The sequence below is a fragment of the Ochotona princeps genome, chromosome 1, assembly GCF_030435755.1.
Source record: "Ochotona princeps isolate mOchPri1 chromosome 1, mOchPri1.hap1, whole genome shotgun sequence".
In the NCBI taxonomy this organism is placed as follows: domain Eukaryota; kingdom Metazoa; phylum Chordata; class Mammalia; order Lagomorpha; family Ochotonidae; genus Ochotona; species Ochotona princeps.
In genome coordinates this window covers 115568489-115582756 of record NC_080832.1, presented here as the reverse complement: position 1 = coordinate 115582756, position 14268 = coordinate 115568489, and the positions used below count along the sequence as shown (strand labels likewise).

Below are 14268 nucleotides of genomic sequence, written 5' to 3'. Positions count from 1 at the left end.
TAGGGTCTTGGTACATCTGAAAGGTGGGTATCCTGCCATGGTCTCCATGTTGCTCCTCCTGAAGGGTGTTGAAAATGTCACATTGTTGGTACTTCCTGCAGCAAGCTAATCAGTAGGAGAGGGTAGAACTGCAATTGATGGCAGCCAAGAATTGGCAGTCATATGTCACTTTGTTCCATTGGCAAAAAGTCCTGTTCATAGCTGTGCTGCAAGTGTATTTTTTTATTATTATTATTATTTTAATTGGAAAGATAATAGAGCAGGAGAGACAGAAAGATCTTCCATCCAATGATTCACTCCCCAAGTGACCACAATCGCCGGTGCTATGCCGATCCGAAGCCAGGAACCAGGAACCTCTTCCAGGTCTCCAACACAGGTGCAGTGTCCCAAGGGTTTGGGCAGTCCTCTACTGCTTTCCCAGGCCACAAGCAGGGAGCTGGATGGGAAGTGGAGCTGCCGGGATTAGAACCGGCGCCCACATGGGCTCCCAGTGCGTTCAAGGCGAGTACTTTAGCCGCTAGGCCACACGGCCGGGCCCACAAGTGTATCTTATTTTGTCAGCACACTAATGGGCTCTTGGAATGTGGTAGGTGAGCTTCAGTGTTGTCAGGCAGAACTCTTTGCCTCTATGTGCTAATTCTACTTTGGTCTGGAACTGCATTTTCTGTTGTCATGTAAGATGGATCTTCCATCTTGGGGCTAATTTACATACCTAATCATCTGGTGGCAGGCATTGTGAAGCTCAGGATTCTCACACCCTGGGATGGAGTACCCTTTGTCCTAATCAACTTCATGGGTGGTAGTGGTGGTGACCCAAATTCTTGGGTTCCTGCAACCCTTGTAGATTAGTTTTGGCCTGACCCATTCTTGGATGCTGTAGTCATTTAGGAGGTGAACCAGTGGATGGAGGCTCTCCCTTCCATTCCGCCTTTCAAAATGTTAAGAGATTTATTTTAAGTTAAAAGACAAGTTTACAGACTTGTGGAGAGATTTTCCATCCATTAGATCACCAAGTGGCTGCAACCAAGAGCTGGGAGCTTCTTGTGGGTTTTTCCATGTGGTTGCAGGGGTTCAACAACCTGGGTCATCTTGCTGCTTTCCCAGGCATTAACATTAGCAGGGAGCTGGATCTCAAGTTGGGACTCATTGCTCGCACACAAAGCAGAGGCTTAACTCACACTATGGCACCAACCCCTCAGAAAACTTATGAAAAGTTAACTTAGGTTCACAGAGGAATCATGGCAATAGCTGGTTTCCTAGGGAGTGGCTTTTCCCCCAAATGCCTGCAGAAGCCCAGGACTCCACTTCTATTGTGGGTGTGGTTCAGACATCTGTTGCCTACTTTAGGGATGCTTTAACAAGGAAGCTGGACCAGAAGTGGGACAGCCAGGACTCAACCAAACAAACACAGAACACCAACACAAGTAGAGTTTGACCTTTTGTCAAATGCCTGGCCCAGGAGAATACGAAAAACACTGAAGACCAAGACGCACAGAAGAGCCAGGAAAATCCGACTTTTATTTCTTAAATACTGTGAAGGAAGAGGGGGAAGATGGTCCCCTGGTAAAGAAGGGCCACAGAGCAAAGAACTAGGGATCATCAGCAAAGGCCCGGTGGGCATTAGGGAAGCGCTGGGGACTGTAGTTTGGATCTTCCTGAAGCCGTTTTTGTATATCGGACCGGAGCTAAAGAGAGAGCAAGCAGGTTGGAGAGTCACTGGTCAAGGCTACAGGACCCCAACAAGCAAGGGAGGCCATCCCCTCAGGGGCTAACACTCCCCCCACCAGCCACACACTATCCAATGGGGCACTGCTGAGCCTTCTCAGATGCCACCAGGGAAAAATACTTTTACCATATCTAGTGGCAATGCAACCCCAGGCTAACCAATTGTCTGAAGGGATTGGGGAGAGGGGCCCTATCCCAATCCCTCCCACTGGACCATCCCTATTCTGCTTCAAGGTGGGGGCACCTGCTGCCTGTAGCTCTCCTGAACCTCTGGTGCCTCCAGGTCCCGGCTCAGGCTCTCGGGGCTCGTCAGGGGCCGAGCTCCGGCTGCCTTAGCTGCCCGGCTCACAGCTTCTGAGAGAAGCAGCTGGGGGCCCTCACCCTGCATCGTCTGGGGGACAGGGGAGTGGGGAGGGAAAAGAGGATCACCGTCAGATCCAGTGCCACCACCCAGTGCGCCCTTTCCATCAACCAACCATTGGGTCTCCACACTAGCAGAAAGAAGGGAAATGATCCACATGTGGTTTGGATAACAGAAAAGCCTTCCTAATTATGTCTGGCTCTGGCCAGAGACAAGGGGTTTGAATTTACTGAATTTGTTCTTCAAAACAAGAGGGACAGAATGGGTCAAGCCATCTGGATTTCAGAGTTAGCTAGGCCACAAGAGAAAGGAATCTTAAAGAAAAATGGACACTAGTCATGTGGGAATTAGGCAACTGAGGGAGTACGACAGACTGCCAGCAAAGTGACAAAGACCAAGTCCTGTGTGGTTTCGTGCAACAACTGAGCAAGAATGGGTCCAAAGGCTTCCTCACTGAATAAGGACTGAACTAGAAGAGCTCATTCCAGCTCTAGTTTAATTCTAAACATGAGAAGGGAACAGAGATCTTCAGAGAAGAGGCAAACCAACCTTGCGTCTCTTAGCAGGCATACCACTGAGGTAGGCGTCACTCAGAGGGGGCTGCGGTTTCACCTTCCGCTGGCTCTGAATGTCCTGCTGGATAATAGGAACCCATTCCTGGGGAGGAAAATATTTGAAAGTAGTAATTCCCACCATTTTCAGTGGCCTCAGCTCACTGGATCATCTCCGGACACTTACGGGGGGTACCGCAGCTGCCCAAGGTTCTGTTTCCGCTGAGGTTCCGTCCTGTTCCTCCTGGGAGCCCCCATCAGGGGCAGGGGGTGGCCCTCGAGACATGGCCTCTTCTGCTGTTGTCCCAGGAGCTGGGGAGGCATTCTCACGCTGGGAGCCAGAGGGCAGTAAGATTAGGCTTCAGAAGTCAAGAGACTAAAATCCTCCAGCCATCTCAGCCTCTCTACCTCTCCCTGTTACCTGAGGCTCAGGAGAGGTCCTTTCTGCTCCCTGAACTTCCATTGGCTCCTCAGGAAGTGGCTAGGATGTTGGTGGAGAAAAAGAACACAAAAGGTCTCTTAGACCTCTCCAGTTGCCTTGCCCTCTGACCTCTCACCTGAGGGGTCAAGCCCCTTACCTGAGGGGGGTCACCAACCCTGCGAACGTATCTGAGGATGGCGTCAGGGCCGACAGGCATGTGCTCCAGGACCACCTGAAGTCTCAGTCCCATCATGGTGGTCAGCCAGCTCACCAGAGACGGGTTCACTCCACGAGACATACGACGCTGAGGGGCAAAAAAAAAAAAAAGACAGGGAAGACAAAATCCTCAACCAGCTTTTGGAACACAGATCTAGAGTACAAGAAGGAACTTTAAAGAAGACAAATGAGGGCCCGGCGGCGTGGCCTAGCGGCTAAAGTCCTCGCCTTGGACGCGCTGGGAGCCCATGTGGGTGCCGGTTCTAATCCCGGCAGCTCCACTTCCCATCCAGCTCCCTGCTTGTGGCCTGGGAAAGCAGTCGAGGACGGCCCAAGGATTTGGGACCCTGCACCTGTGTTGGAGACCTGGAAGAGGTTCCTGGTTCCCGACATTGGATTGGTGCGCACCAGCCCGTTGCGTCTCACTTGGGGAGTGAATCATTGGATGGAAGATCTTCCTCTCTGTCTCTCCTCTCTGTATATCTGACTTTGTAATAAAAATAAATCTTTAAAAAAAAAAAAAAAAAGACAAATGAAAACCCTCAGGGACATGCGGCTGGGGAGCTGAGGGAGGCAGGCGGTGCTTACAATTCGGCCGTTGATGACAGCAGCAAGCTCCATCTGCTGTCCCCCTAGGCAGTGCAAGTTGAGGGCCAGGCATTCGAACAGGCCTTGGTTACACAACTCCAGCAACCTGGCCCCAAATCCACTGTCTATGGGCAAGATACAAGGAGAGAATGTTGGCACCTGGCAGCTCCGCACATTCACTATGTACCTCTCACCCACCCGCGCCTGGCCAGCCCCTGACCTGTGCAGTGCAGCACATGAGCAGCAATACTATTAAATTGCTCTTGGAGAAATTCCAGGTTGGTCCGGATGATGTCCACACCAGGCTGAACTTGCACCAAAGACTGAGGAACAAGACAAAGACCCCTAATTAGGATCCCCGCTCTGACACTGGTAGAGGAGAAGGCACTAAGGACAGCAGCTGTCCTGACCGACGCAAGAGAGGAAAGGACTATGCAAGGGTCACTCACAAAACTCTCCCGCACGTATTCCTCCAACCCTGTGATCAATGTGTGTGTTGCCATCTACAAGGAAAACAGCACAGCTTAGTCCCAAATCCTCCATTCTCGGGAGACTTTCTCCTCTGCCCTTCCCGCACCAAAACACATGCAGGTCCAGAGCTAGAGGAGTCACAGCTTCAGTTGACAAACAAGCAGAGCCAGAAACAAGGCGCTGAAGGTGTGTAGCCTTCATTTACCCGGATGTTCCCAGGTGTGGGTTCCTGGCCCCCCAGGTAGTGCTGGTGGAAGAACGATCGCAGCTGGGGCTGGAGCCGCTGCAGTGGTTGGAAATGCCCATGCAGAAGCATGACCACGTCCACCATGGAGAAGTTCTGGCACAGAAGAGACAAGAGAGCCCCAAAGAATCCTGGAGACAGGGGCAGAAGTTAGTAAAGGCCTCTACCCTTGGCCTGCTCACTCCCCAGCAGCCCGTCACCCCCATCCTGTGCTGGCAGCCTCCCTGGCTGTCCCATCCCAGAGAAGGCCAAGGCTCCCCTTTTGGCTCACCCAGGGCTCCGTCAGCCCCAGGTTCAAAGATGTTGCTGGAGCCACTGAGGCGTTGTATGAAGGCGGCAATGCTTTCACTGCTGCCGGCACGAGCTCCCAAAGAGCCGAGCAGCGAGCTCAGCACACCCTGCACCACTGAGGTGAAGAACTCCGGGGAAAGGCTCTCTGGACTCAGGCCTCCAGGACTCGTGGCACCACCAGAAGGGGACCCTGGCGGGGGTGCAGTCTGCTGCTCTGGGGCGGGGGGTGGGGGCGGAGGTGGTGGAGGGGGCGGAGGAGTCGCCTGTGTTGCCTGGGAAATAAACAGATGAAGTGAGACGCAGGCCAAGGGACACAGAAACCCACAGCAGTCTGGGGAGACAGGAAGCCAGCGCTTGACTTCTTAGACAAGAATGCTCACAACAAGAGTCAACAGCAGAGCGGGACTAGGCAACTTCTCTCCCTCAAACCAGAGAGCAGGACACTAATCACTACATTTTCCTCATTTCCAAAATGAGAACAGTTCAGTTTGTGTCCTTGGTCACCCAGCAGCTATGTAAGGCCACATAGGCTGGGTCGAGAAGCATAAAGGAACAGGCAAGCCAGTCACTCACCTGCAAGAAGTCAGTCATGCCCTGGAGAAAGGCCGGGACTCCGGGCATCGCCACAGTGATGGTAGGAGAAGCCATGCCAGGCCCTCCAGACCCTGGCCCTGCAGGCCCTAGCAAATTCCCCAGGAGTTGAGAGAACTGCAGATCAGCTGTAGAAGGTTGAGGGGGTGGTGGCTGAGCAGGCCCCCCAGGGGCTGGGCCGGCTGTGGTAGCTGTGTTGGTGGTGCCAGCGCTGGCTGAAGCAGTGGCAGGAGCTGGAGGTGGAGCCATTCCTGGGGTCCCCTGAGCTGTCAGGAACCAAAAGCAAGTGGATATATGAAAAGAAGTCAGACATCACTGTGGCCTCATGAGGTCTAATAGGAAAGCAAGAACTAAGAGAAAATGGAAAGAAACGGAAAATACCAGAAATAAAGACAGAAAATAGTCCCAGGCTTTGGCATCATAGCACTCTCTGAACTGTGAGATGGGAAAGAGCCAGGACTCACCCACAAGGACAGGCTGCATAAGAAGCTGCCCCACAAGGCCGCTCACCATCTGGGCCAATGAGGCATTGGTACCCAGCCCAGTACCCTGCTGGGGAGAGGGAGATGAGGGGAGAATTTTAGCCCTGTCCTTCCCTCATATCAGTTTGAGGTTCTTTCCCCAAATTCTTCCCCTCGCGAACTTCCCTATGTCTACTCACCAGAGTCCCCGAGACTGGAGGCCCCCCAGGATGGGAAGGCCGAGCCTGTGGAGGAGTGGGCCGGGCAATCACCACCCGGGTTGGGGCTGTTGGGAAACCTGGCACCTGCTGTCCTATGGGTGGCAGAGGAGAAAGACCGGAGCGAGCTGAGGGCTGGGTCCTTGGCCACTAGCTGACAGCACCCGCCACCGTGGACTAAGCCCCACCTCCCAGGCCTCCCATTCCAGGTCATTACCTGCTGCCGCGGAGGCAACAGCTGCCACCATGGCCTGATGAGTGATCTGGTGGGCGACGGCGTGCATGAACTCAGGGGGCAGGGAGGGCAGCTGGATGAGGGTGGAGCCTGGGGGGCGGGTCTGATGTAACCTTGAACCTGGACCCCTTTAACCCACCCATTCAGCCCTACCCCTTCTCTACCCAGAGCTTAACCTGCTCTGATGCCCTCACTCTTACCCAGGGTCTGGCCATGACCAGGGGGTCCTAGGGGGCCAGTGGGAGCACTCGGAACACCACCGGTCTGTGTGCCAGAATCTGGGCAGGGAGACAGAGAGAGCGGCCCTGAGATAGGCGGGGCTAAGACCTAACCAAATCCTCCTGCGATCAGCCATCCTGCTGGTTCCCATTTACCCAACGGCAAAGCCTGCCTTGCCATCCATCAAGACAGGGAGTAGGTGCTCCCTTCACCACAACAACAGATCACTAAGGACACACAGCACCCCATCCTGCCCCTCCCGACACACACCAAGGGGAGCCTCTGCCAGGTTTCTCAGTTGCTGCTGCCAGCAGTCACCTTTCCCTTCCCCAGCCTCGTGTGTCACAGCCCAATGCCAGTCCTACCTCCTTCACAATGCTGCTCTTCTCGGCCATGACTGATTCTAACTCACCTTGAATGTTCATGTGCATCATGACCACGGGCTCCACGCTCTGGTGGGAAATTCGGATGACCCTTGGGTGGCTGGCAGCTGGCGGGGGAACTGGCCCTGGGGGAGAAGCCCCCTCAGCAGAGGACTCAACGGTGGTAGAAGATGGAGCCAGGGACGAGGGCTGCCCCGGACCAGAGGAAGCTGCCTCTGCACTGGGGGTCGGAGGTGGACGAGTCCCATTCCCTGTCATCGTCACAGTGGTCCCCACATTAATCTGGAAGCAACAGATGGATGATAGAAATAAGAAAAACAGAAGCACCTAAAATAATCTACAATATACCTCTGACATTTCCCCACTTTCACCATCATGTTTCCAGAGTTTCCTCCCTTCTTAACCTCCTTCAAACCTCACAGCTATTTTAAGTCATTCCCCAACACCTCTCCATTCTCTCAGACCAGCTCTTCCTGACCCACCTGAATGGGAATGGCTGCCTGCTGGAGCACCATAGGTGTGGTGTAGTGAGACATGGGTCGGACCACGTGGAGGTGGCGTGGGGGTGCACAGGCCAGATTACAACGCAGGTCAGACAGCGCCACAAAGGTGTTGCCCAGCAGTCTCAGGCTCTCCCCTACCAAGTTAATCAACCGCTGGTCTTCTTCACGGCCTTCATGCTGTGCTCCAGGGTCAGAGAAAAGCAAAGAGTATCAAGCAGCAATCCACTTCACTAACAAAAGCAGTAAACAGTTGCCTTGACCCCAAAAACCTTCAACTATATCCTTAGACACAAATTCTACCATATACACATTAAAAAATCCCCTGTACAATAAACTCTACAATGGACCAACAGGTCATTTCCTATGAATCTTCTTTCTTTATAAACTTCCTAAATGATTAACTCAGGGATATTAGGTAAGTATCCTTGGGTTTTGGTGGTTGGTTGGTTGGCTGGGTTTGGTTTCTGTGTTTCTTAGCACATGAGAGGAGAGTGTTATCTGAGTCTTGGCCCACCCGGATTCCAGAGGGGATAGGCCTACCCGAGGACTCACATTGTTGTTGTAGTCTGTGGTGGCAGCTGAACCCAGGACCTCGTAGTAGCGCTGTAGGAAGGGCTGGAGGCGGCTCTCCAGCCGCTGCAGCTCCTGGAGCACCTCGACATACTCCGCAGGGGAGGGGTGGCTGTGGACAGTCCCAAGGGCAGTGAGCCAAGGCTTTCATCAGTTCCTAAACAGGCAGTACACTGCCCATCTGTCCTTGGACTAATCCTTTCACGCGCTAGCACACCCTGGACTTCACTCTCACCATGGGAGGACAGGGGGAAGAAACTGAACGGTTCTCACCCTCCCCACCACAATCCTGCACACATAGTCACAAGACACTAACTTGAAGAAAAGCGCTGGGATCCTTAGGAACCTGAGGTGCAGCATCTGATCAGGCTCAAGAGGCATCACTGAGCACGGAGGGTTTCCTTGCTCAAGGGAGAGCAGTACCCTCACTCAGCTATCAATCCTAACTTCACTTACGAGCACTTGCCCCTCAACACTAACCCTATCAGTGAGACCTCCAAGCAACGCTTTCCTTGCCATTGTATCTTTCCTGGCCCTCACACTTCACCCAAGATCCCCCCAAGTCCCCTCCACCTCTCACTTGGGTGTGTTTGTCTCCGCAGCAGGTGCCGGGCCCGCTGGGGCTGGGCCAGAAGGGGTAAGCTCCGGATTCTGGGCTGGAGCCCGCTCCTCCACTTCCTCTGCTTCCATGGGCTCCCGAGCTGGTGCTTCATTTTCAACTGCTTCTGATGTCTGAGAGCTCAGGGCCACTGGCTCCTGGGCCACAGTCGGAGTCTGTGGGGGCGGCTGACTGTGCTGTGCTTGGGGCCCCCCTCGACACTGAAGGTGGGGAGAGTGAGAATACCAAAAGCAGGATGAGACTGTTGTAGAAGACTACTCAGGCCCAAGGATTCTGAGTGCAGAGGATGCCCCGATGAGGCTCCCTAAAGGCAGGGCTGGCACCTGTGTCTCTAACAACCCGTGCACTGCTGCACAAATAAGGCTACACAATAAGCATCTGTAATATTTGTGATTACAAAGAATAGACTGTGGTTTACTAATCTCCGAAAGAACGCATAGGCCACAAATTGCAACTGTTTTACATTAGGATATCAAATAATGAGAAAGTTGAAAATCGTGGGATTCTTCTTTAATTCAAAAGAAATGTTATCAGAACTATCTGGCAAGATTGAAACAAACTCCCCAGATACCAGGCACCAAAGAACAGGCAGGGTCAAGGTAGCCCCCCAAAGAACAAAGAACAAAGAATGTAGAGAACAGATCAGAGTAGGAAGCTAAAATTCTATGCTTGAATCTAGTCATGCCCCTGAGAAGAGGGAGGGAAGATGCACTAAAGAGACCTTAGCCAGACTTGCCCACTTACCTCCATGCGGGAGAGTAAGGTCTGTATATCCCTGATCATGTGCTGGGCCATCACCAGCCGTACCCGCGGCTCACTCTACAACGAGAGAATAATCAGGGCAGGTTGGAGATGAAGCCACAAGCTCCACTGCCCACTATGCCAGGTCCCAGTCATCTCCTCAGCCAGGTCCTCCCCCACTTTGTGGTCTCCTTCTCCCAGATCCCCTTCCCTGACCCTCCCAGGCCTCTCAATACCTGAATCGGGGCCTGTTCCATGTTGATGTGAACATCCACAGCAGAGCCGTCACTCTGGGGAAAGGGTAAGGGAAGTTGCTCTGGGAGAAGCCAAACACTAAAGCCTCCACACTCCCAATTCATTCCCTAGCCCCGCCGCCCCTTCCCCTCAAAGACTGAGTCCAATACTAGACCACGAGGTCCTCAAAGCTCGACTTGAAGACTGACACATCTACCTCACGAGCCTCCTGTTGCTATCAACACCAAAACTACCTGTCCCCACAAAACACCATTATGTGAAACCCACGCTTACAGGAAGATTGAAGGTTCCAACCATGACATAGCTGTTGGCATTCCGGTCATGAACAGTGGCCCCAGGCACTCGAGTCCCAGGCAGGGGTCCCCCACCATGGGCAGCTGAGGCAGACCCTGTCCCAGAAGATGCTCCCGAAGGGAGCTGAGTCTGAGGAGGAGCCCGTTCCACCAAGTGGATGACCTTTCCTCCAACATCTGTAGGAAGAAACACACACACACACCCCAAAACGTTTGTATGATCCAGCAAACCCACAGCCTCAGCTCAGCCTTCTGGACAGAAGCCTCAGCCTCCCCAGTGCCTCTTCCAACCCCTTACTATATTCCTGAAGCTTCTTATCATCTTGCAGAACTCGCCCCTGATAGATGAGCCGCTGTTTCTCGGGGGGGATGCTGACAGAGGTGGCAATATGCTCTTTAAACTCCTTTACACTCATCTGCAAGGCATAAGGACGTGCACGAGAATCAGATATTAGAGGGAAGAGGACATATGAACAGGGACATTTGTGGAGAAGAGGTAAAATCACTGAATCACTAGCCAGCTGTCTTAACTATGATGTAGTTACTGTGCAAGGCCCTGAAATCAAAAGGCAAGGAATAAACTTAATAACACTCATGACTGGGACCCAAGAGAAGGTGTGGATGAGAAGAAAAAACAGACTGACATCCCCTTCTCTCCTCCTTTACCTGGTTCCCAAGGGAATGAGTTGAGATACTAATGACCCTTTCACAAACCAAAAAATCCCAGTTTATTTACCAAGACAACCCTGTAATCATACAGACAGAAACAACGGCGAGGAAGATGGCTTTAGGAGTCTAGAATACCAGCCAAGAAGGAGGCAAGAATGGAGCAAAACCAGGGAAAACATTTTTCTTAATTAGACAACTTTCTCTTAGGAGTACTAGACTGTTTGCATACATCTAATCACAAAGGCCTGTATGGTTTTCTTAGTAACATAACGTTTTTGGAAACTGTAGATCAAGCTGCTTACAACCTTCTCACCAGATAATTTCAGCAATAAAGATACAGATAGTAGTGTCCATAGTATTAAGCTCAAGAATTTAAAATTCTATGCACAAGTACAGTAATGCTTTTCACTTGTCTAGTAAGATTCTACTTTCATCATGAGTTCTGATGTCTAGTTTTAGAAAGAAAAAAAAAAAAAAAATGGCACAGGCAATGAACATTTGGCCCAGCCACTCAGATGCTCACATCCCACAGTAAGGCCCCTGGTTTCAAGCACCAGCTCTGGCTCCCGGTTCCAGCTTCCTGGGAGACAAAGGTGATGGCTCAAGGAATGAGCACACAGGCTTCCGGTTCCAGGTCAGTCTCAGGCGCTGCGGGCATTAAACCAACAGATGGGAGCTCTGCCTGTCTCTCCTTGTGCCTCTCAGATAAGTTCAGAAACAAAGAGAAAGGGGAGCGTATGAGAAAGAAAAAAAAATTGTCAAGAGTATTAATACACTCATGTGACCAATTCTTGTTCATTAGAACACAATTGTTCTTGGAGGGAGGAAGTCACTGTATTATTTCCAATCCCAAAGCCTGCAGCCGTGGCTGCACACAGGCTGACAGCACATTCCCCCACCCTCTCTCCTTCCTGCCTTCCTCAACAGAACCCACTGCAATTCATTCATTTAAAAAAAAAATCAGGAAACAGTGCATTAGAAAAACGAACAAAGAAATCAACAAAACTTGAGGACGACACACACAGGCTGTTCCTCAAGTCTAAGCGGCCCCATAGAAGCCAAGAGATGTCCTCCAGAATTACTGGGGAGTCTCACCTGGGCCCCCACAATAAAGGTCCGCGTCTGGGAATCCAAGGTCTTCACCAGCACCTCCAGGCTGTCGGGCTCCTCCATAGCGGTACTGGCACTATCACTGGGCTCCATGGCCGACACCTCTCTACAGGAGGAACGCAGGGAAGGGAGGTCCGCCTTCAGCCCCAGCGGATTTTATACCTACGAAGCCTCCCTGGGCTAAAACCCCGCCCTCCCCCAAAAAACTAAAAAGTTTCTCCAGCACGAACACACACACTCATACCCACCCCCAGGCCCCCTTCCGATTCCAGGGCAACCAGAAACACAAAGGGCAGATGGACGGGCCCAGGGAGGGAGGAGAGGCCCACAACGCCACTCACAATGAGGGCGGGCCGGTCGGGTGAGGGAAACAGAAAAGGAGCAGGCGTGGGGACCCGAGGCCAGTGTCACCCCGGGACCCCGACGCCGCCGGATCGCGGACGACGCCGAGGGGGACGCACCGGACTCGGCCGGGGAAGGGGTCTCGCGCACGCGCGCCACGCCCATCGGCCCCGCCGAAATCCCCAGCCCCGAGACGGCGGACACTCACGAGGGGGTGCCGGGTCGGCTGGCTGATCGCCCCCCACGTCCGCCTTCTCCCGGGCTCCCCAGAGGCCAGCACCACCACCACCCGGCCGCGGCCAGACCCCATAGACACACAGACACTCCCCACCGACCTTCGGCTCCGCCCCCGGCTTCCCTACGGGACCGTCACTTCCGGGCTCCCCCAACCTGTCTCCGACGATCACTTCCGTTTCCCCGATCGTCTCTGGGGATCGCGAGGCGGTACTTCCGGCTCCCCCCACCAAGGTCCCCAGGCGTTACTTTTGTGAGGCAGGATGAGAAAGTCCGCAGCCCCAAACAGTGAATTCCTGGGGGCGAGACGGGCCGGGGCCGGCCGAGATGGGAGGAAGCCGACCACCCCGAGGAGCCGCCACCGCCGTCGCCCGGGGGACCGGACTGCGCTTGCGTCAATCATGACGCATGCGTAGATGCCCTTAAGCGCCGCCTACCCAGCCACCCTCGCGGGGGTCGCTTGGCTTATGTGCGCCTGAGCGACTGCTGGTGGAGGTGGTCACTATAAATGCCTGGGGGAAAAAAAAATTGCCGGATAGGATTGCGGCTGCCACAAGAGAGACTCCGGGCAGCTTGTGTATACCTTGGAGTTTAGAGACGGGGACTCTTGTCCCGTGAATCGGATTAAAATCTTGGCAGGCGGAGAATCGAAGACGGCACTTTGCTAGCCACCTAAAGCCCTCTCCGGGCTCTCGCCCTCCCTGCAGCTTCCTTCGGCGTCTCCGGAAGTCGGCCTTGCCGCGGGCGGCGGGCGGCGGCTGGCAAGGCGTCGCTGGGCCGGAGGGGCGCGGGGAGGCCTGTGGGTGCAGGTTCCCGGGCCGCGAGGGTCTCGGGATGGCCAGCCTGCCTCTCTGTGAGGCCTTGCGTCACCAAGTGTTCTTGGTAGCCGACTGGACCTTGACAGTGGAGAGTTAAAGGGCCCCCAGGACTGGGGTTGAGGGGGGGTCACAGCTTCCCTGTGATTTCTTGGGGATTGTTACTGTATGCTTCAGGTCCCGATACTGTTTCAATTAAAAAAAAAAAAAAAAAAGCAAAAAGCAGCACCTGCTTAGCGTGCCCGCTAATAATACTAAGGATTTGACATTAAGAAACACCTGACATTTGAAATTAATGTTAATATCTTTTATAGATGAGTATTTTTTAAAAGATTTCATTTATTTTTTTTATTGGAAAGACATATATACAGAGAAGAGGAGAAACAGGAAGATCCTCCATGCAATGGTTCACTCCCCAAGCTGCCCTAATGGCTGGAGCTGAACCGATCCAAACCCAGGAGCCCAGAGCTTCTTCCCGGTCTCCCACATCGATGCAGGGACGTCCTTGACTGCTTTCCCAGGACACAAGCAGGGAGCTGGATGGCAAGCAGGGGCCGCCGGGATTAGAACCAGTGCCCATATGGGATCCCGACCCATTGAAGACGAGGACTTTAGCTGCTACGCTATCATGCCTGGCCCTAGATGAGTATGTTTAAGTGAACCTGAGTGCTAGAACCGACCAACACAGTTCTACCAGACTCCAATTCTACTTCTCCAGAAATTGTGGCATTTTACCTTTGTGTGTGTGTGCATTTTACTTGTTTAATACAAGAAGTGTCAAGTATCACCAAAGTAGACCAGTCAAATGGACTTGGATTTAAGTTTTGAATTTTTTTTTTTTTAGGTAAATCACAAATTCAGAGCAAGCTTCAATGTCCAGAATAAACCTTTTGGTTTTCATCCATGGGTGGAACTGATTGGAAGGGAACCTACATCTCATTGCATTTGTAGCTCCTCCCTATGATCTCATGGAGGCTTCTTTTCATTTCTTTGCTTCCTGCCTATCCCTGTCAGAAATGACCTGTCAGAAGCTAATAAGTGCTTTACAGGTATTTACCATTAGTAAGTATTTACTTGGGACTTGGCCCATTTTCAGGTTTTTGCTAAGGACTTTGTGTACATTATCTCAATTAAATGAGGCT

The 14268-nt window shown here is 52.7% G+C and overlaps 1 protein-coding gene across 17 annotated transcripts; it reads right to left on the bottom strand.

Annotated features, from left to right (window-relative positions):
• Positions 1-1499: 1499 nt before the first annotated feature.
• On the bottom strand, positions 1500-12716 carry BAG6 (BAG cochaperone 6). Of its 17 annotated transcripts, none has more exons than XM_058665559.1 (26): positions 12413-12716; positions 11721-11841; positions 10255-10372; positions 9937-10133; positions 9645-9698; positions 9412-9486; positions 8629-8867; positions 8031-8160; positions 7458-7655; positions 7005-7257; positions 6574-6651; positions 6356-6463; positions 6121-6233; positions 5924-6011; positions 5442-5725; positions 4849-5140; positions 4539-4708; positions 4312-4365; positions 4083-4185; positions 3863-3987; positions 3216-3362; positions 3059-3118; positions 2825-2968; positions 2636-2743; positions 1970-2116; positions 1500-1685 (listed from the first exon to the last, which is right to left on the bottom strand). In XM_058665559.1, exons 2-26 carry the CDS (start codon positions 11826-11828, stop codon positions 1590-1592), a joined length of 3489 nt encoding a protein of 1162 aa, XP_058521542.1. In that variant the 5' UTR covers positions 11829-11841; positions 12413-12716; the 3' UTR covers positions 1500-1589. The 17 variants fall into 17 exon arrangements, with proteins under 17 accessions (XP_058521542.1, XP_058521537.1, XP_058521549.1 ...); XM_058665554.1 differs by having other exon boundaries at positions 12468-12716; XM_058665566.1 differs by having other exon boundaries at positions 12286-12419.
• Between the last annotated feature and the right edge of the window lie 1552 nt (positions 12717-14268).